The sequence below is a fragment of the Stenella coeruleoalba genome (genome assembly GCF_951394435.1).
Source record: "Stenella coeruleoalba genome assembly, chromosome: 14".
Lineage (NCBI taxonomy): Eukaryota > Metazoa > Chordata > Mammalia > Artiodactyla > Delphinidae > Stenella > Stenella coeruleoalba.
Window position 1 is genome coordinate 58777747 of NC_137160.1, and position 21658 is coordinate 58799404.

The 21658-nt window shown below is 41.7% G+C and overlaps 1 protein-coding gene across 8 annotated transcripts in view; it reads left to right on the forward strand.

Moving 5' to 3' along the window:
* Nucleotides 1-21658, forward strand: part of PTPRM (protein tyrosine phosphatase receptor type M) — a 798567-nt gene that overhangs the window by 315318 nt on the left and 461591 nt on the right. For all 8 annotated transcript variants that reach the window (XM_079943436.1, XM_079943437.1, XM_079943438.1 and 5 more), the window contains one exon: nucleotides 7102-7373. In XM_079943436.1, the coding sequence (XP_079799562.1) occupies nucleotides 7102-7373 (272 nt within the window). The remainder of the gene's footprint in view (nucleotides 1-7101; nucleotides 7374-21658) is intronic.

Sequence of the window (21658 nt, forward strand, 5' to 3'; positions counted from 1 at the left end):
GTCTGAATATGTGTGTGTTTGTGTGCACGCACAGCATCACACACGTATGCTGCCTTGCGGCATGCTATCTGTTTGATACAATGAGTTATGGTGACAATGTTTGAGAAATATTGCTTTTGGGGCGTTGCCTGCGGAGCTTGAATGTAAAAAATTCAAAGTCGCCCCAGCTCTATCAGATGGTGTCAATGGGCCACTTTGGTGAGTTAAGGACTTCTTTGCGTTTCTTCCAGTCTTTACTTTTGGGAGAATTTAATGAATTGGCCTGAGCACTAACTGCACGTCTTAGTTCCCTGCATTCTCTATTCCTTAAGAACAGCCCAGGTATATGGTGACTCTGTGTGCCTTGCCCACCAGCTCTCTTCTTTTCTCCTTGCCTTGAAACCGGTTCTTTTTCAGTTCCATTCACCGTAGTTGAGTCCGTCTCTTTTCTGTGTGTCCACTTGCGTCCCACTCTTCCTTTTCATTTTCTTGTACCACTTTCTGTCATAGCCAAAGGGGTTGACTTGATGACCGTTATCTCTGGCTCAAGAAACGAGAGAATTTTCTTCCATTCCTTTCTTTCAGTTTTTCTGTCTCCGTCTTCTTCTTCCACTGCCTAGAAAACATGCCTCTTGGGCACCCGGTGTGCTAAGCCATTGTCATTTTAAGTGCATATGCCACTCAGTGGGCTCTGCAGGTCAGAGCTGGTCCCCACATTGTTCCTGGTCCGGGACCACTATAGAAATTGAGGGCAAGTCTTTAGAAATTTCTATAGGAATTTAACAGAGTAATTTTCTGTTTATTTAAGCTAACAAATTTGGGCTTGCATTTTGCATGTCTTTTTATTTCCTTTTTTCTAGAAATCCATGTTCATTGTATTTTACATAAACTCGATCTGAGCTGCAGCAGAAAGTTACAAAACTGGTCCTTCATCATCAGTGGTTTCAGAGGCACTGCTCTAGATAACTGAATTGTTACAACTGGCGTATCTAAGGAGTCAGAGGGAGAATGAATGGCCCCGTAACCCAGATTCTGGATATATGCTAGCAAAGATGGAACTTGTAAGCTACTTACGTAGCTTTTGGATCGTAAGTCCACCGATTTGAAGGCCTGGCGGTAGACGGGAAAATGAAGACAAAACAGCCAAAGGGAGAGAAGAGCCAATGATCTGTGTGCTTTTACTGAAACTAAGAGGCTTAAATAGTGAAAGTTGTAATGGCTTTAAACTTCATAAGATGCTGCTTCTCTGTCAGCAAAGGTATTGAATAACACACACAATTCTCTCTTCCTGCTGCATCTGTTGTGTGCACAAAGCTTCTCAAATGCTGGAGGAGGATTCTTGCAGTTTCCTCAGCCTTTAAAAATCTGGAGGCTCTAACACCAATGCAGATTTTAATGATGGGGTAGAAGGAATAGCTAATTATATGTCGCTATTGCCACCACCTCATCAAATGCATTTGCCAATGGATACGATTAAGCTCAATTTAATTCACCCAAAGATTCAAGAATATGAACATCACCTGTTCTCATAACAGAGTTCTCCTTTTCAAAAAAACCAAAATAATGATTCTTAAAGACCTTGCAAGTCTGCCTGTAGAGACGGCCCCTTTTGAAGCCAGCTCCATTCCGTGGAGTTCTTTCCATTTACCTGCAATGTTATATTCTCTCCGCTTCTGTACTTGGTGACTTAAGGGTGTTTGTTATCTGAACAGAAACAGAATTTCAATGTTAATTTGAATTCTGATTTCTTTTATTTATTTGCCCAATCGGAGTATTTTTTGTGGGGGAAAAAACTGAGGTAAGGATGTATCAAAAATGGGGACCCAATTACTCTTCGGAAATGCATTTCCTCACAGTACAAACATTGAACTAGAAGGTGAAAATTAAACATTCAGCCATATAGGGACATTTAAGAAAGCAGACGTAATAGTCTAGAATTGAATAGAAATGCTTTTAATTCTTTAAATATCAGCTCTGATGTTGACTTTCCTTCCATAGTACGTAGGTGATAAATTCAAACAATTAAAGGGCATCTCACCTGCTATCCCTTTAGACACAACTGGGAATTTACCCCAGGATTCCAAGTCGCTAGACGATGCTAAACATAAATGTTCCCACTTTCTTCTGTACATTCAGCATAGGACAGTAGTGCAGCACTGCCAGGAAGTACGAGTGCCGGCTGAAATATCATCTTCTGTACTTCAAACCATGTGATAAGTCCTCGTGACCACACACAGAAGTGAAGATCTCCTTCCCAAAGCTTAAATGTAGGGGCAAGATGGATCGAGTTGAAGGTTTTGTAAAACTTCAGTACTAATGTTCCTCTCCCATAAAGAAAGGGAACTTAAACATTACCATTTTAGGTGAAAAAGGGTAGGACCAGGAGGGTTGTGGACAGGCAGGCAGAAATAAATATACAGAGCTAAATGCTGAAGAATTACAGGTAATTTAGAGAAGCAGGCATTAGGAGGTATGAAGCAACATAGTAATCGTAATGATAATCACCAATAATTTTTGAGCCTGTGCTATATGGCAAACACTGTTCTAAATGCCTGTATATGCATTAATCGTTCACTGTGAAGCTACACAGAAATACCAGCTGAGCGACACTTCTCAGGGGACTATACCCCAGGGAACAGGTGCTCAGTAAAGAGAGACTTTTTCTCTAAAATATAGTATGCATTAAAGAAAGACAAATACTGTTGATGTCACTTATATGTGGAATCTAAAAAATACAACAGACTAGTGAATATAACAAAAAAGAAGCAAGACTCACAGATACAGAAAATAAACTGGTGATTACCAGGGGGAGGGGAAAAGGGGGAAGTGAAAGGAGGGGACGGAATTAAGAGGTATAAACTATAAGGTATAAAATAAGCTACAAGGATATATTGTACAACACAGGGAATAGAGCCAATATTTTACAATAACTATAAATGGAGTATAACCTTTAGAAGTTGTGAATCACTCTATTGTACACCTGTAACTTATATAATATTGTACAGCAGCTGTACCTCAGTAAAAACAATACTGTGTGTTGATGAGCTGCTCATTGGTTTCTGGACTGTTTAGAAGCAGGACCTTTGCCTGTGACCGAGGGGACAGTCTAGATGGAGCTGCTTCCAGAGGGCAGAACCAGTGAGGTAGGAGGACGGTTCAGGTAGAGTAGGTGTTTCGACCAGCTCCACACACCTGTCCTTGGAAACCCTTTGACTGTTGCACAAAACCATGCACCAAAAATGCTAGATCTTGTAAGAAAACTGGAGCTGACTATTCAAAATCTACACAGCTTTGTAGCCAGAGAACCAGTGAAACAGTCACAGCCCTAATAAAAATCCTGGCCTCATTAACTTCCACCTGGCACTTAGAATCCCTGTGAGTCCATCCTTAGCCCTGTGCCTGAGGGCTTCCACATCCTCCTTCTCACCAGAGGGGGCCTCTGAGTCAGTCATTCCCTTCTTATAGAGACCACTCTCTGCCAGCTGAAATATACGATCTGGGTTCATTGTCTCCATCAGTCAGTGTGCTTTCCTCTCTAAACTCAGGAGGGGAGCAGAAGCTTCACAGCTTCTTCATCTGGTCTTGCAGTTTCCCAGACAGCCTCACAGAGCGGGAAGAGGACTGGCTCTGTAGAGCCACTAAACTTCCTGCCACTTTTGACCCTAAGCGAAGGCCCTTCTGCAGGAGTTTCACCTTTGTCGAAAGGCCATCACGTAGCCCTTTATTGGAGAGAAAATTTTGTCCTTGATTGCTCTACAACATTAATGTCCTGCAAAAAATTGCATGTGCTGAAGGGACTCTAGTGTTATATGGATGTCACTCCCCTATTTGCTAATCCTGTTAGCTAATCTGCATTGCAGCAACATGCCTTGTAACGGGAAAGACTGCATTCTGGTTCAAAAGGGGGGAAAAAGGAGAAAGTATAAAAATCAGGACCATTTGAGTGTTTGCACCTTAAAATACCTGAGTTTCACCTTGACCTCAAGATAAAAGTTAGTATTTTGTCCTAGAATGAAGCTTAATGAGTAAATATTGAAGGATAGGCTGTGTAGTTGGGGAAAATAGTATTTTAGGGAAACCCAGTGATTTCCCAAACAACTATGGTAGGATGTTACCTGGTTTATACCAACATGTGAAAAGAGACTCTTCATCCAGTCATCCAGACTAGACTTTCCAGGATGCAGGAAACCTACTTTTGCTCTCCTATGCATATTGCCATATTTACCATCTCTGGTCGCCCAAGTTTAAGTGATGGAAACACTCCAAGAAGTAATATTCTCGGCAGGGTGACAATACTAAAGCTTTTGGTGATTCAGAGTTGGCTTCAAGGCTGACTCATGCCTTAGCCCCATCGGGGAATATTCTACATTGCAACTATGTTGCAGATGCCAGAGCCCCAAATGATTGAATTTGGAATAAATACGCTTATATTTTACTAAGAGCGACAAAGTACGATTTTTAACTCATAAACCCCAACTGCCCTCTTTCAATTTGTGATGGGGTTGGTCGACCCTGTGTATTTTGAAGAGCTTTTTTTTCCACATTTTGTAGAGCATAGATAACCCAAATCACTGCAGTGGTATTCTCTTGTCACAAAATCCCTCTCTCTGTCCCCAACTCTTTCTTAAATCACATTTGCAATTCTTCTTTATTACTGAAATATATGTTCCGCAATAACCCTTCCCTTGTGGCTTGACTTTCATATTTCCAGGTGCGTAACATTCATCTCTTGAAAAATTGCTGTATTTTCAGATAGCTCCCATAATTTTCCTTCACTGTCATGAAAGGGTTTGTTTTCTCCATATGTGCTCAAATGGCGCATGAAGAAATGTGGAGTTATTGGAGGGTAGCAGGATGAGTAATGGGCTGGAAACCCAGAGGCCCCAAGTTCTGATTTTGCCACTGACTCATCCTAAAGCCTGGCTAAGATGCGTCCTCATCTCTCTGTGACTCAGTTCCTATTTTTCTTACATGGCATTAACACTAGCTCATCTCATGAAGGGGCCCTGAGAGGTAATAACCAGAAGCAAACATTTTGTAATATTGATCCTTTAACAATAGTCTATTAATTTATAAAGGATATATCTACATTCCTGGTTTTTATTTAGTCCTCCTGATAATTCCCTGGGAAAAGTAGTCTTCTCATTTTGCTGTTTAGGAAATCACAGCTTGTGGATGAGAGAAAATTTCCACACTTTTTCTGAGATTGTGTATGTATCTTTATAGATACGTGTGGATGTTTACTAACATATATATACCCGCAAACGTGCATACACACATCTCCTTGAAAATTATGGTTCAATGAGGGACGTTTTTAAAGGAATACTCAACTGAGGGTGATAGTCTTTTCATGCCGTAGAAACCATGAGTCCAACCACCCTGAGTAGTGTTTTTTTTTTATCTTTATTTTCCAAATTTAGTTGTACTTCCCCCTCAGAATTTCCATACATGTTTTCCTCTCTGCTAAAGAAGGCTTGTGATGACCTGTTTTCCCGTTCATCTTAGAACATTTTGATTTACCTTTCTTTGTGTGATATATAAAATTCATATATTTATTTTAGTTGCTATTTCTGGTGATCTGAGGCATGGAGAAAGTCCAAGTGACCTCTCCCAAGGTCAGGGTATCTGGGAAGCTTGAATCCATCTGGAAACTCTTCAGCACTCACGGGTGGGTTAGTGCCCTGGATGAAAAGTTGAAAACAAGGAGCTCACAGAGACTTCTGTGAATGACTGTCCCCCATGGGCACAGCCATTGATCGGTAAACTCCGTCATCCCCCCATTATGAGAACACCCCTAGTTGAGGAGAAGCCAGTTGTGACAGTAGTTGGGGGGATGGGTGCTGAGCTGCAAGAAAATCATGTTATATTGATGACAAGGAGTATCATCAGGCCAGTTTTCTAAGATTCCACAAACCAGAGCAATCTGTTCCCTTTCTCTAGATTATATGAGAATCTCAGAGTGTCTGTGATTACTCAGTGGTGGCGCCATTGTAGAACAGTGTTGTTTAGGGATGATGGAAAAGTTCAATATCTGTGCAGCCCAGTATGGTAGCAACTGGCCCCATGTGGCTATTGAGTGCTTGAAATATGGTTCCTGGGGCTGAGGACCTACACTTTCAATATTACAGAACTTTTTTTTTTTTTGTCCAAGTGCTGAATTTTTTTTAATTCATCTCTTTTTTTTTTATTGAAGTCTAGTTGATTTACAGTGTTGTATTAATTTCTGCTATACAGCAAAGCGGCTCAGTTATCCATATGTATACTCTTTTTCATATTCTTTTCCATGATGGTTTATCCCAGGATTTTGAATATAGTTTTCTGTGCTATACAGTAGGACTTTGTTGTTATCCATTCCATATGTAATAATTTTCATCTACCAACCCCAAGTTCCCAGTCCAACCCTCCTCCATATGCTCCAGCAATTCCACTCCTGGGCATATATCCAGACAAAACTACAATTCAAAAAATACATGCACCCCTATGTTCATAGTAGCACTATTCACAATAGCCAAGACATGGAAACAACCTAAATGTCCATTGACAGATGAATAAAGAAGATGTGATGTATATATAATCATATATTTTATATATATACACACACACACACAACACACACACACACACACACACACACACACTCTCACACACAATGGAATATTACTCAGCCATAAAAAAGAACAAAATAATGGCATTTGAAGCTACATGGATGGACCTAGAGATTATCATACTAAGTGAAGTAAGTCAGAAAGACAAAGACAAATACCATGTGATATCACTTATATGTGGAATCTAAAATATGACTCAATATTATAGAATTTTAATTAATTAAAAAAAAAAACTCCATGTGGCTAGTGACCACCAGATCGACCAGTGCAGATCTGCAAACCATGCATATACCTATTATTTAGGAAACTAATTGCAGTGACATCAAGGGAATTTGCCATCCCCACTGACCTTGAGAGCACTTTGGGGATGAAAAGGTGTGAAAGAGGTGGGACTTTCAAAGCCAAGGTCAGATGTGTGGAACTGCAGTGTCGACCCATGGAAATGATGGTGACTTTTCAGGTACGAGCAGGAAGTAGTGTTTCCGGTTGTGACCGTCCTTTGATTTTCTTTTCGCAGGCTCCTTCATGTTGGTGAACACGTCTGGGAGATCTGAGGGACAGAGAGCCCACCTCCTCTTACCTCAGCTCAAAGAAAATGACACCCACTGCATTGATTTTCACTACTTTGTATCCAGCAAGAGTAATTCTGCTCCCGGGTTACTCAATGTCTACGTGAAGGTCAATAACGGACCTTTGGGGAACCCTATTTGGAATATATCTGGAGACCCAAACCGTACATGGAACAGGGCAGAGCTGGCCATCAGTACTTTCTGGCCTAACTTTTATCAGGTATGCCCTTTATTTTTCATTTCCTGTTTTGATGCATCCTCTAACTTCTGAAAATATAAATCAGTTTTATATTAGTCTAATCAGAGACTGTATTAGAAGTGTTGGTATTTTTAGACCAAGGTGAGGAAAGCTTATGCTCGTGGAGAGGGAGTGTATTAAGGCTTTGTTTTTACATTACTTAGAGAAATGAGTAAAATGCACCATTCAAACTTGTTTATTTATATATCTATTTAAGAAAATAAAAGCAGCCACCTGCAGCAGGGCAGGAAATGCTGTCTGCAAGGATGTTTTACTTTCTATGTTAAGTAGCCACATCTGACCCAGGGAGACAGAGCACTTGATGGTAGAAGTAAAAGTCTCTTCTTCCACGAGTGGATCTCAGGAATCATGGGTCATTAGGAAGTGAGCCGCAGTGGAGGTCAGCTGGTGAGATGCAGGGCCCTGCTCCCACCCCATCAGCAATGGGAAGAAAATGGCATGTAGACCGAGTCCTTGTCATGGAGGAGCTGCTCTGTGGGATGTACTGTTGGGACCACATTGCCCACCTGGAGTGGGCACTTAAAGGAAATGAAGGGTGCAGGCCAGAAGCAATTAGAAAGTGGTACCAAGGAGGTCCCGCTGGTCTCTCCGTCCTCTCGGAGAGGGCCTGTGCCCCAAGAGCATCCCGACTTGGTGTCAAAGGTGGGAAATTAGTGACGGTGGCGTTCTGTGTGCTTTCTCCTTTTGTCCACAGCCTCTTTGAAAATAACTTCACATTAAGAACTCAATTAATGTCCAGCTAAGAGGGTGCATTAAGAGAATTGCAGTATTTTGATTGTCTCTTTCTTAATTCCTTTGGCTCCCTCGGAAGCCAACGGGAACATGTATCCAAGATCATCTCTCATGGTTAATTGAGGTGCTTAGCTAGACCCAGGGAGGAAAGACTGAGTCTTCTCAAGGGCCGCTTGTCATCTGAGCGGCATGATCGGCGCCCAGGAACCCACTCTGCAGGCTTGGTGTTTATTAGGGAAGATTTATCAATCCCAGTTCCTCTATCCCTGGATTTGATCATGGTAATAAATGCGCTGTAAATTCTGTGCTGTTTTTTTTTTTTTTACATCTTTATTGGAGTATAATTGCTTTACAATGGTGTGTTAGTTTCTGCTTTATAACAAAGTGAATCAGTTATACATATACATATGTTCCCATATCTCTTCCCTCTTGCGTCTCCCTCCCTCCCACCCTCCCTATCCCACCCCTCCAGGCGGTCACAAAGCACCGAGCTGATCTCCCTGTGCTAAGCGGCTGCTTCCCACTATCTATTTTACGTTTGGTAGTGTATATATGTCCATGCCACTCTCTCACTTTGTCACAGCTCACCCTTCCCCCTCCCCATATCCTCAAGTCCATTTTCTAGTAGGTCTGTGTCTTTATTCCTGCCTTACCCCTAGGTTCTTCATGACATTTTGTTTTCTTAGATTCCATATATATGTGTTAGCATACGGTATTTGTCTTTCTCTTTCTGACTTACTTCACTCTGTATGACAGACTCTAGGTCCATCCACCTCACTACAAATAACTCAATTTCATTTCTTTTTATGGCTGAGTAATATTCCATTGTATATATGTGCCACATCTTCTTTATCCGTTCATCCGATGATGGACACTTAGGTTGTTTCCATCTCCTGGCTATTGTAAATAGAGCTGCAGTGAACATTTTGGTACATGACTCTTTTTGAATTATGGTTTTCTCAGGGTATATGCCCAGTAGTGGGATTGCTGGGTCATATGGTAGTTCTATTTGTAGTTTTTTAAGGAACCTCCATACTGTTCTCCATAGTGGCTGTACCAATTCACATTCCCACCAGCAGTGCAAGAGTGTTCCCTTTTCGGGCTTCCCTGGTGGCGCAGTGGTTGAGTGTCTGCTTGCCGATGCAGGGGACATGGGTTCGTGCCCCAGTCTGGGAAGATACCACATGCCGCGGAGCGGCTGGGCCCATGGGCCATGTCCGCCGAGCCTGCGCGTCCGGAGCCTGTGCTCCGCAACGGGAGAGGCCACAACAGTGAGAGGCCCGCATACCGCAAAATTAAATAAATAAATAAAATAAAATTAACCAAGAGTGTTCCCTTTTCTCCACACCCTCTCCAACATTTATTGTTTCAAGATTTTTTGATGATGGCCATTCTGACTGGTGTGAGATGATATCTCATTGTAGTTTTGATTTGCATTTCTCTAATGATTAATGATGTTGAGGATTCTTTCATGTGTTTGTTGACAGTCTGTCTGTCTTCTTTGGAGGAATGTCTATTTAGGTCTTCTGCCCATTTTGGGATTGGGTTGTTTGTTTTTTTGTTATTATAAGCATGAGCTGCTTATAAATTTTGGAGATTAATCCTTTGTCAGTTGCTTCATTTGCAAATATTTTCTCCCATTCTGAGAGTTGTCTTTTGGTCTTGTTTATGGTTTCCTTTGCTGTGCAAAAGCTTTGAAGTTTCATTAGGTCCCATTTGTTTATTTTTGTTTTTATTTCCATTTCTCTAGGAGGTGGGTCAAAAAGAATCTTGCTGTGATTTATATCATAGAGTGTTCTGCCCTTGTTTTCCTTTAAGAGTTTGATAGTTTCTGGCCTTACATTTAGGTCTTTAATCCATTTTGAGTTTCTTTTTTTTTTTTCTTGGTACGTGGGCCTCCCACCACTGTGGCCTCTCCCGCTGCGGAGCACAGGCTCCAGACGTGCAGGCTCAGCAGCCATGGCCCACGGGCCCAGCCGCTGCACGGCACGTGGCATCCTCCCGGACCAGGGCACGAAATCGTGTCCCCTGCATTGGCAGGCGGACTCCCAACCACTGCGCCACCACGGAAGCCCTTGAGCTTATTTTTGTGTATGGTGTTAGGGAGTGTTCTAATCTCATACTTTTACATGTACCTGTCCAGTTTTCCCAGCACCACTTATTGAAGAGGCTGTCCTTTCTCCACTGTGCTTGTTTCATCTTTGTGCCCTCGTACCTGCAACAATTTCTGGTATTTAAATGTCTCTTGAATGGAAATTAAGGGGTAGTAAAAGCTGTGTTAGCACACGTGTAAATTGTTAAAATCCTTTTAGAGTGCACTTGGGCAATACATTTTAAAAGTGTTAAATATTTAAATAAGTCTAATTTTAGCAATCTACTGTTAGGAGTTCATCCTAAGGAAATAATGAATAGTGGTAGCAAACAGTTAGCTACAAGGTTATTCACGGCAGTGTATTTATAATAATGAAACACCAGGAGCAGTGTTACATTTCTTACAATAGAGGATGAGTTCATCTATGCTACCTCAATACAAAAATTCATTTTGCAACCGTTAAGAATAACGTTATGAAAGATCATTTCATGATGTTATCTCAGCTTATTTTCTTAAGTGGGTAAAACTGGTAAAAAATCATAAAGCAGTATGTTAAATTCAATTTTAAATTAAATATATGTACAAATATGTATTAATTATACATTAATATGTATTAATATTAATATGTATTATTTTGTATCTATATATTAATATGAATTAATTATATATAAACACCTCTAATATTAATATGTATTAATTATATATAAATACATATATAATTAAACTATATGGTGAAATAAATATATTAAGTAGTATCTCCCCAGCTAGTGACTTGAATTTTTTCTTTCTGTCATCTGTCGTATTCTAAATTTTCCCCAATGTACATGTGCTGTTTTTATGTATAAAACAAAAAAAAAGAGTTAAAAAGTAGTTTTTCTTGCAGAGGGAAAATGCTCTACTTACTGAATATCCTTCTTTTTTATAAATATATTGATAACCAATCAGGGTATAATTCAAAAATATGGCCTTTGGGACCAAGTTTCTTCTTTTGTAGGATTAAAATGGAAGCAAGGGAAGTGGGTTTGGCTAAGGCAGGCTTCATAAGGCTGTGTATGATGGACTAGGCTAAGAGGCTGAGTGTTTTTAGAAACTTCTTTTGGAGGGGACCTTGCCACAGCAGAGAAGGCCTAGCTAGTTCCCCTCTGGAACCTGCACTGGACTCTTCCTTGGTCTCCAGGCATCTAGACAAGATCAGAAGGTCTGTCCTGCTCACCTTTGCCCTGATCTTCTTCTCTTTCCCTTCAGCAATGCACACCCAAAACCTCTAGGAGTGAGCCCTTGTGGGGCTCCACGGCGGCCAGAGCCTGGTGCGTTCATTTAGTTTTGACACTGGCTACAATCCAGATCTTAAATTTTTGTTTTGCCTTTGTCTTAGTCAGCTTGAGCTGCTGTGACAAAAAGAAAAACAAAAGCCCACAATCTGGGTGGCTTAAACAACAAACCTTTATTTCTCAGCTCTGGAGGCTGAAAAGTCCAAAATAAGGGGCCCTCAGATTCCGTTATTGTTAAGGGCCCCCTTCCTGGCTTATGGAGGCCATGTTCTGGTCTTCTTGTGTGTGCTCAGATGACCTCCCCATGTGTGCAGCAGACAGAGCCCTGGTCTCTCTTCCTCTTCTTATAAGGGCACTAATCCCATTATGGAGCTCCACCCTCATTGCCTCAGCTAAGCATAATCACCTCTCTGATGCTCCATCTCCCAATTCTATCACTTTGGGAGTTGGGGCTTCAACATATGAATTTGAAAGGGACACAGCACTCAGCCCATAATAGCCTTGAACACACCTGGCTTAGACAGTCAGAACTAAAGGAATGATTTAATTTATCAACAGTCTCAGGAGATCGGCTTTTAAAAGGAATTATCAAACTACAGTTGGCCCTTGAATAGTGTGGAGCTTAAGGGTGCTGACCCCCCAACACACACACAATTGAAAATCCATATGTAACTTTTGACTCCGCCCAGACTTAACCACTGATAGCCCACTGTTGACCAGAATCCTCACCGATAACATGAAAAGTCAATTAGCACATATTCTGTGTGTTATGTGTATTATATACTATATTCTTACAGTAAAATAAGCTAAAGAAGAGAAAATGTTATTAAGAAAATCATAAGGAAGAGAAAATACTTTTATGGTACTGTACTGTATTTATTGATACATTAAGTTTACATCATCTGTTTATAAGATGAATCATGTGTCAGTACCTCCATCAATAGTGTCTTATATGATACAAACACCATAGATGTTATATGTATTACTAACACTAGATAACAATAATGAAAAGATAATGTGAAAAGTAAACTCATTATTTACAGTTGTAACAATTCATGCATCGATAACGAAGAAGCAGCAATGTGATTGGTTTACGGTCCCCTCATGCAATCCATACAGTTGCTTTTGCGTAGCCTAGCCTGTATACCAATGAATGAATTATCAGATTTTTTTTTTTTTTTGTGGTACGCGGGCCTCTCACTGTTGTGGCCTCCTCTCCCGTTGCGGAGCGCAGGCTCCGGACGCGCAGGCCCAGCAGCCATGGCTCATGGGCCCAGCAGCTCTGCGGCATGTGGGATCTTCCCGGACCGGGGCATGAACCGCGTCCCCTGCATCAGCAGGCAGACTCTTAACCACTGTGCCACCAGGGAAGCCCCTTGAGCTCTTTTGAATAAAATATTTTGCCTTCCCAATTGTGAGCCTCTGACCCTCACCCCCAAACTCTCCTGCTCCTCACTGTGACCTCTGTCACATTGCTGAGCAGTACCCACTTTACCATATTCAACTGGAATGTAGTTCTCATTATAGCTTTCTGGTTCACTGGGTGATTGTTAGTTTCATACTCTGGGTTTAAAGGTGAATTTGCAGAGATTCTTTAAACCAGTGTTGCTAAATGTTTAAGAACCTGGTGATCAAAGTTTGTTAAGCATCTGGATCCACTGAAAATGCATTTGTTCATTTAATTCCCAAGAAGTCTAACCAAGCCTCAGCCTTTCACGTTTTAAAGGCATAGTTAAGGTTGTACTTCCCTCTCTTCTCCCCTTTATCTGCTGGGCAGTAAACATAGTGAAGTCATTACCCTAATAGTAACATAAACTATTAGATAAATGGCACTCAGTAGACGATACAAGAGAGATGTCAGCAGGAAATTTCCCAAATGCTGAGATAGACCTTAAAATCGCCATGTTAAGACTTGATGTTCCCAGCTGGCATGGGGAAAATACATTGTATCAACAGGTGGAGAGGAAGGAGAATACCTACCAATCCTATTTCCATCCTTGGCTCCAGATGGCAGCTGAACTGGAGGTGATCAGAAAAAAAGCTGGAAAAATCAGTTTTCCATGTTCAGGCAGCACTGCCCTGGATGGGGGCTTCCCCGCTGCACCCGTGGGGCGAGCACACCTTTACTAAGGAAATGCCTGTCATATCCTGATGTTCGTAAAAACCTGACTTATGCAGGAGCCATCTGCTTTTAAATCCATTTCCCAGACAGATTCCTCCATCAGGAGTTTTGTACTAGCCTGAGGATGTGCTTCTGCTTTAGGTGACTATTATATTTCTAATTGCAAAATACACAAAAATTATTCTTCTGGTATCACGTGTACATGCATGCCTGTGACATTTTCTTTTATGAACATAGTTCATAAGAGTCAGTATCCAAATGATGCATTCTTAATATACAGATAGGCTGTTTCTGGGACCAAAAGCTGAGGACAAGATAATAGGACATGGACATTTAAAGGAGGGGATAACGTTTGAGAGACCCTCTCTCTCTGCACAGGGACTCTGCTTCCCCCAGACGTCCCATTAGTATTTAGGCTGCAAGATACATGACAGAGATCTAAAAAATTAATGTAGAGTGAGCACATGCTTGAAATACTAGTATATTAAAATATTTTATATTCATATAGTACTTTATATGATGCTTTTCACACTTTGTAAAGTAATTTTGATCTAATGAATTAAGATTGATGAGTTAAGTCTTAAAAGATTTCATATTACAATATTGCTTGTAAATGAGCTGCATCATACTGCAGTAAAAGAACATACGCTTTGCATCAGACAGAACTGGATTTGAATATGAGCGCTGTTTACTTATAAGCTTGGGCAACTTAAATGTACTGAGCCTTCCTAATTACGGGACTAAATATAAAGACAGGGCAGGGCGTGAAGATGAATGGAAGAACACATTTTGGATGTGCTGGCGTCTCAATAAATGGTGGTAGTTTATGGAGGTTCAGATTTGTGGAAAACAGAAAAAAAGGGAAGCAGGTAATAGTCGAGTGCTTTCTCCTGCCAAGTCACTCCTTAAGTGTGTTTGGTGCGATGGCAGAAGGTATGCAATGAAAAAGGGTTCTGGGAACAAATCCTTCAGTGAAACAGTGGATGAAACGGGATGAAGCAAGGGCTTTCCTGCCAGAACATTCTAGCATGTTAGCCCTGGAACTGCTATCGTGGTGCTCTGGGCACTCTGCCTACACCTGGGGAGCAGGTGCTCTGGGCGGGCGGACCAGGAACGGGGGTGCTGGGCTGGGTTCCTTCTGTCTGTCCTGTACCTGATCCTCCCATGCTTTTGTCAAGAGTGTCCATTTCTCCCTCATCTTTGGCTGCAAGATACTGAGTTGATTCTCTTCTTGGTCAGAGTCTGAGTCTTGTAAGTTGTTGGGTTTGGGGAGGTTTTCGGTGCAACCACACACCACTGCACTGTGTACTTTGGATAAACATAGTGGGTTCTCTTGGGCACCTCTTTGTTTTTATAACCTTTCTGCTAACATGACCTAGATTAGCATGTGTAGAGTTTCAAAATGGTTCTTAGCAGAGTCAAGTGTTCTTGCCACTTTATGGAGCGTTTCCTATTTAAAGGAAAATAACATTCTGCCAGTACACATCACAAGGGTAATCTGCATGGAATACAGCTAATCGCAGGTTAATTACTGTTCATTAACACATAAATCGTCAAGTATCTGGTGATTAACATGTATTTAATTACTTAATTAGTGTTTGTCCTAACTGCTGTGACGTAGAACCTGCCCCTCTGTTAGGTGGCAGCATAAGTGCGGGCTACCTGCTTTCACCAGGGCACCTGGGCTATGACACCTGCTTCCTTTGATTTAGACACTGCCTTTTGCCATTTTAAGAATAGCACGTTCCTCTCACAAGCACCCTTTTACTTTATTGTGCCAATTAAAAAAAGATTTCACTTCGATTCTGTTTCTTCTCCCCTCCACTCTCCTCTTGTCCACCTGCAAGTTTCCGAGGCCTCTGATGGATTCTTCTGGGTTCTTAACCCCACCTGCACCCAGAGACACCCCTGGAACCCCACACTCACTGCCTTTCTCCCTGCTTTTGGAGATAGTGATTCTGAGTCCTGTCGGAGGCCAGGAGGGCAGTGATCTTTAATACAAATGGTTGCTTTGAAAAGGAAAAAATGCACAGGCGGCCTTGAAATCCCTCCCCCAGGCCCCTCAGTAAAGGTGTTATGCCAGGCTGTGGGCAGTGACAAGAGGGATGGGAAGGTAAAGTCAGGGAAGATACTGGCCTTCTGGTTGCTCCAGAGCCTCCTGTAAAAACAAGTCCCTTAGAAGCACCGAAGGGCCTGACAGGAGAGGAGGCGTGGGTCCGTGCTCTCAGTTCTCCGTGCACTGAGCTTATCAAGGGGCCAGCACTTCGGGGAGGCTAAGCGAAGATTTACCCTTTACCTGTCTGCTGTCTTTCCTGGTGGACGAGGGGGTGAGGGAATAGGAGATGCTTGATCTTTCCCACCCCTTCCCATCACACTCCCTCCTGGACTCCTGTACGCAGCCTCGCTTTCTTCGCTGGACTGGCCTTCAACCCACTTATTTTATTAGAAGGTCACGTAAGCCACGCCGGGTGGCAGCCGCTCGGCAGGCATTTGCTGCCCAGAGACAGTGTTTAAGGTCTGCGTGGATGAGTGTTTTCCAGACTGCTCCAAGGAAGGTTAAAAGGCACCGGTCAGCCGAATGGGAAGAAGCACTGATTTATGCGAAGTAGAACACATTCTGTACTGCCAGGCCTTTCAGAGCCCGGGAGTGTTTCTGCATCTCCCCGGGTGACACATGGCAGGTGCAGGTGCCTAGCTGGAGCGTGCACATCCGTTTGGCTTTAGCAGAGCATCTCGAGTCCAGTATTCCCTGGAGCACCTTGGGAAATCCTGATATGTACTGATGGAAAAAGAGAACATTCCCCGACTCCATAAATTCCTTAGCTTATGGCCATTATTCCAAGTGCGTGACCATTGAATTGCTTCGTACCAAGTGCAAGACAATCGAATTGCTTCGTCCCTCTAGGAGGACACGGGGAATTAGATGTGGCAGTGAAATAGAACCCTGTCTCGAACAGGAAAGCTATTCTAAGCAGGTACTCCTGTCCTCAGCATTTTGTGCTTAAAAAAGATGAGTTTTAAGAAATCAGTGAGGACATATGAAGCTGTCACTCTACTACAGACTCAGAGCTGCATTTAGGAAGAAGCAGAGGGAGTCATGTGACAGTTTCGTATCTTCAAAGATAATATTTTAGATATTTATTTTGCAAAGCTTACCATGTCTCTGGGTTTCCTTCTCAGTTTCTATTTGTTATTTGATGATCAAGGACAAGTCCTTCTTCTGGGTGAACATCTTCCACTTCTCTGTGGTCTGTCACTTCTTGCTTCTGAGCACTTTTCCCTATCACTTTCCTATTTTTTTCCCTCTGCCTTAATTTTCTTACATATCCCATTTTATAGAATGGGCATTTGAGCCATGATTAGAAAAGATTGGAAAAGAACACTACTTCTTTTCAAAAGGGAAAGGGAAAACACAAAAGTGAAGAAAGTTGTGTTATTTACTGGTAGAAAAAATAGATGACATCATTTCAGAATGAAATGTCAAGATGGCAAGACAAATGCACTGATAATTAGCTTCATTTTGAATGTTATCCTTTGAATGCCTTTAACGGAGAGAAAGTAGGTTTTAACTTTACTTTGATAACATGTTCATGGACTTCCCTGGTGACTTACTGGTTAAGAATCTGCCTGCCAATGCAGGGGACATGGGTTCGAGCCCTGGTCTGGGAAGATCCCACATGCCCCAGAGCACCTAAGCCCCTGAGCCACAACTACTGAAGCCCGCGCACCTAGAGCCCGTGCTCCACAACAAGAGAAGCCACGGCAATGAGAAGCCCGTGCAATGCAACGAAGAGTAGCCTGTGCTTGCTGTAACTAGAGAAAGCCCGCGCGTAGCAACATAGACCTAACACAGCCAAAAATGAATAAATAAAATAACAGTGCTAAAAAGAAATGTGCATATAAACAAAGGTTTCAGTACTTCGTTCCTGATTTGGTAAGGTCTATCGTTTGTGGTTTTGCTTTGACTCTTCGTCATTACAGAAACTTTTCTTTTCCTATGTTTTTGTTTTTTATTTAACTTATTTGGATAAAAAAAATCCATTTTTGTGAATATGATCCACCTTAGCTTTTTATTTAAACCAAAACCAGAAAGGAGCTACAAGGCTCTGTGTGGGAGGACAGACAGATGCCACGGAATCCCCTTTGTTCTAGGGGACTGACAGTTTCCACCAGCCCATCTTCTGTGGGGAGTGTTTGTGTTGGTGAGATAATACCTTCGCTTTGCTTATACGTGGCAGGAAAGGTGGCAGCGTGGAAAGCTAATTTTGCTCCTCACTAAAGCAGGGAACATTGGAGATGCTGCAGTGTTAAACTTCTTCCCGTCTCCTGTTTGGCAGACTCAGATCCAGGATGGCTTTCCATGAGCAAACAAAACAACACTAGTGAGTGGTTTAACCAGTTGCTTCCTACCTGAAAGGCAGTGGCTTTTCCCCAAGGCTCCAAAGATGGTGGAGCTGCACCGTCTTGTCTCCTGAGGTGTTATTTGTTGAGTGGTTGAAAGAATATGGATTCTCTCTAGTCTACATGTCTTTACATCCCATGGCTGCCAGTAATATCTGGGAACTGAGAGCAAAAATGAGCATTGAGTCCTTCCAGTGACCAAGAACTTTGATAGAAGTGGGTCTCGGTGTGAATCCAAACACACGAATAACAGTTTTGTTCTAAACATCACAGTGAGCGCCCAATGAGTAAACACTGGACTACTGCTTCTGGGGGACATAGGGCATTAGTCCCGTGTTGAGAGCCTGTGGTCACAAGACTTTCATCAACTGATCAATACCTAACCTTGGTTTATGTGTGTTTCTGTAAAGATGCCTTATTTAATGTGTATCATTGATTCTTAACAGTGAACTTGGCCCAGAGTGCTAGGCTTAGGCGTGAAGGAAGCTTATTTAACACACGTTTTCTCTGTAAGACACATCACAGCCTTCTTGCACTTGGCGATACCAGACAGCGTTTCAGCATTGCGCTGGGGGCCATCTTAAATAGCAGCATCGCCAGTAAAAGGCACAAAAAGGTGAAAATGTGACACATTTAGACGAGGATAAGGACACTTGTTAGTGGCAGGAGAAGGGAAGCTGGAAGGCAGAGCTTCTCCTTGCCCGGCCTCTGCTGGGATGTGTGTGTCCGGCGACGCCAACCTTTGCCGCTCTGTCCACGTTCACAAGTGACCAAGAATGCTTTGCAGGTATTGATTTTGGGGTTTCGAAAAAACTAACGAGTAGACAAATTCAGAATCAGCAAATAATGAGGATTCATTTTATTTTCTGTTAAGCAAAATTTCTCCCACCAAAAAAAAAGTGAGGTAAGATTAAATACCGTGTGATGACAAAATTATTCCAGAATACGGTAATTTGGCTCTGTGATTCCATCATACCCATCCCCCACTTCAGCTTTCAACTTCTCAAATAATCATAGCTTAGATTCGGCTAGAGAGCAAAGGCATTTTTCCTAAAAATGTATGTGTTTGGTAAAAACAAATAAAAACATTTAGCTGTAATCGAGCTAATGCCAAAGGACATTGTGCAGAATGAGATCTGAGAGTCAGGTTGGAATACAAAAGTGTTATAACTTCTCAGTAGTTTAGCTTATTTATAGAGGATTTGCCTTCTAAATGAGCTGGATTTTCCTTCATTTTTTAATTTAATTTTTAAGACAGTGTTTTGAGGTCTATCAAGTAATTCGTGTCTATGGTTTTGTTTTGGTATATTGCAATTATGCTTTTAAAAATTGGTAATGATACTCCAATGCTACGTGGGCATTTAAAACACCACCCGTATATAAGAGCTGAAACAAGTCAAGCCAGGAGAGGGCTTTCTCCCTGTTATTGCTAGAGTTCAAGGCTCCCCCAGGAAGTGCAAAGCATATTGTATTTGGCTGAGACGAACTACTGCTATCCATGTGTGCTTTCTTGTTATCTAGAGTAATGGCAGCCTGTTGGTGAGCAAAGCAGGAAAGCTTCCTCTTAAAGCAGGAGGCTGGATAGTAAATATTTCAGGCTTTTCGGGCCAGATGGTCTCTGTGGCAGCGACTCCACTGTGCTGTGATTGTGTGAGAGTCGCTGTAGACAATCCGTAAATGAATAAGCGTGACTGCCTTCCAAGAAAGCTTTATTTTCCGACATGGAAATTGGAATTTCATCTACTTTTCATGTATCACAAAATCTTCTTCTTTTGCTTTCCTCCTACCAGTGAAAACTGTAAAAACCATCCTTAGTTTGTGGGCCAGACAGAAACAGAGGTTGGGGCAGATTTGGTCCATTTGCTGTAGTTTGCTGACCCTTGTCTTAAAACTGGCATTGTTAAAACTGTGTCATATAACGGTCCCTTGCATCTTTATTTCTAGGTCAAATAGATGATGACTACGTTTCTTAGTTCAATCTGGAAGTGAAGAATTTAGAACATATGTACATCTATGCATTAAAAGTCATATATATTTGTGTGTCTGTATATATATGTGTGTGTATGCATGGTTATATATTATATATGTGTGTGTGTGTGTGTATGTGCATACGTATATGTCTATGTATTCTACATATATAGTCTCTCATACCTGCTAGATTAGGCAGTTGGGTAACATGAAAGAAGCCCAGACTTGGAAGTAAAATAGACCTAGAATTATACCCTGATTGCATGACCTCAGAAACATTCCTTAACCTTACTGAGTCTGCCTACTCATCCCTAAAGGGGAGTTAATATTATCTACCTCATATGGTTGACTGAGAAAAAATTAGATGATATGTACAAAATGTACCTGGGACATGGATGTATATGGTAAATAAATGTTTTTTGAATGATTCATTTTTTTTATAAAGAAAAGATTTGGTGTGTTTCCCTCAAGAGATCCAAGTCTCACGTCTAATGTAGATTTTCAGTATATTCTGTCCTGTTTGATAAAAATAAGCATGGCCACATCCCTAAATCAACTTTCACGCCTTTCTTTATTCTCTTTCTGGTGGTGCTGTTGGTGGCCTCGTGTTACTGTTTGCTGTGACCTCAATGTTTTTGTTCTTGGATGCAGGCATCTTTAGACGTGCCCCTGACTGCCACCCCCATCCCCGCCCTGGGCTCTGCATACCTGTGTTATAATTCCCCTAGAGCAATATCTGTCCTTTCAATAGAGTAGTCCCTTATTTGACAGAAAGAGACAAAACTATTTCTGCTTCTGAAACTTTCTTGGTAACGGCACTGGCTAGAAAATAGAACAAAATGGAAAACTTGCCAGACAGCAAGAGTTCATGACAAGGAAACCTTTTCAGGGGGTGCTTAAATCTGTTCTTAAGGAACCTATTTAAGACAGACCTCATCCTTTGAACTGCATGTTTTAACCCTGTTGTTTGTTAGAAAAAAAACAGTCGATTTCTTAATGGTCAGGTGGTAGGTAAATTCAAGATGGTCGTCAACCTATGATTGTCTGACAGCACCTAAATTCAGATATCTTCATTTAATCACATTTACTTCAAAGTAGCAAACATTCAGTGCAAATCATATCCAGTTTATAGTCGTGGTTTGTGTTGAAACATTTATATCCTAAATTATAAACTTGATGAAAAAACTAACAAAACTTGTACTCATAAGTCCCTTAATTGAAATGAACTTCTAAGAAAGAGCTGGAAAGTGACCTTTTAAAAAACATGCTTCAGGGGCTTCCCTGGTGGTGCAGTGGTTGAGAGTCCGCCTGCCGATGCAGGGGACACGGGTTCGTGCCCCGGTCCGGGAAGATCCCGCATGCCGTGGAGCGGCTGGGCCCGTGAGCCATGGCCGTTGAGCCTGCGCGTCCGGAGCCTGTGCTCCGCAGTGGGAGAGGCTGCAACAGTGAGAGGCCCGCGTACTGCAAAAAAAAAAAAAAAAAAAAAAGTGCTTCAATTTTTTGGAAAGAAACATTGAAGTGATTGCTTCAAACTTGCAACACATTATGCACCTTCTGTTTAAAACCTAAGGTGTCATACTAAGCTTTTATTTATCTATTTTATAGAAATCTACATGTCTGTGCATCTGTGTGCAGGTGTATAGACACAGACCCATAAACA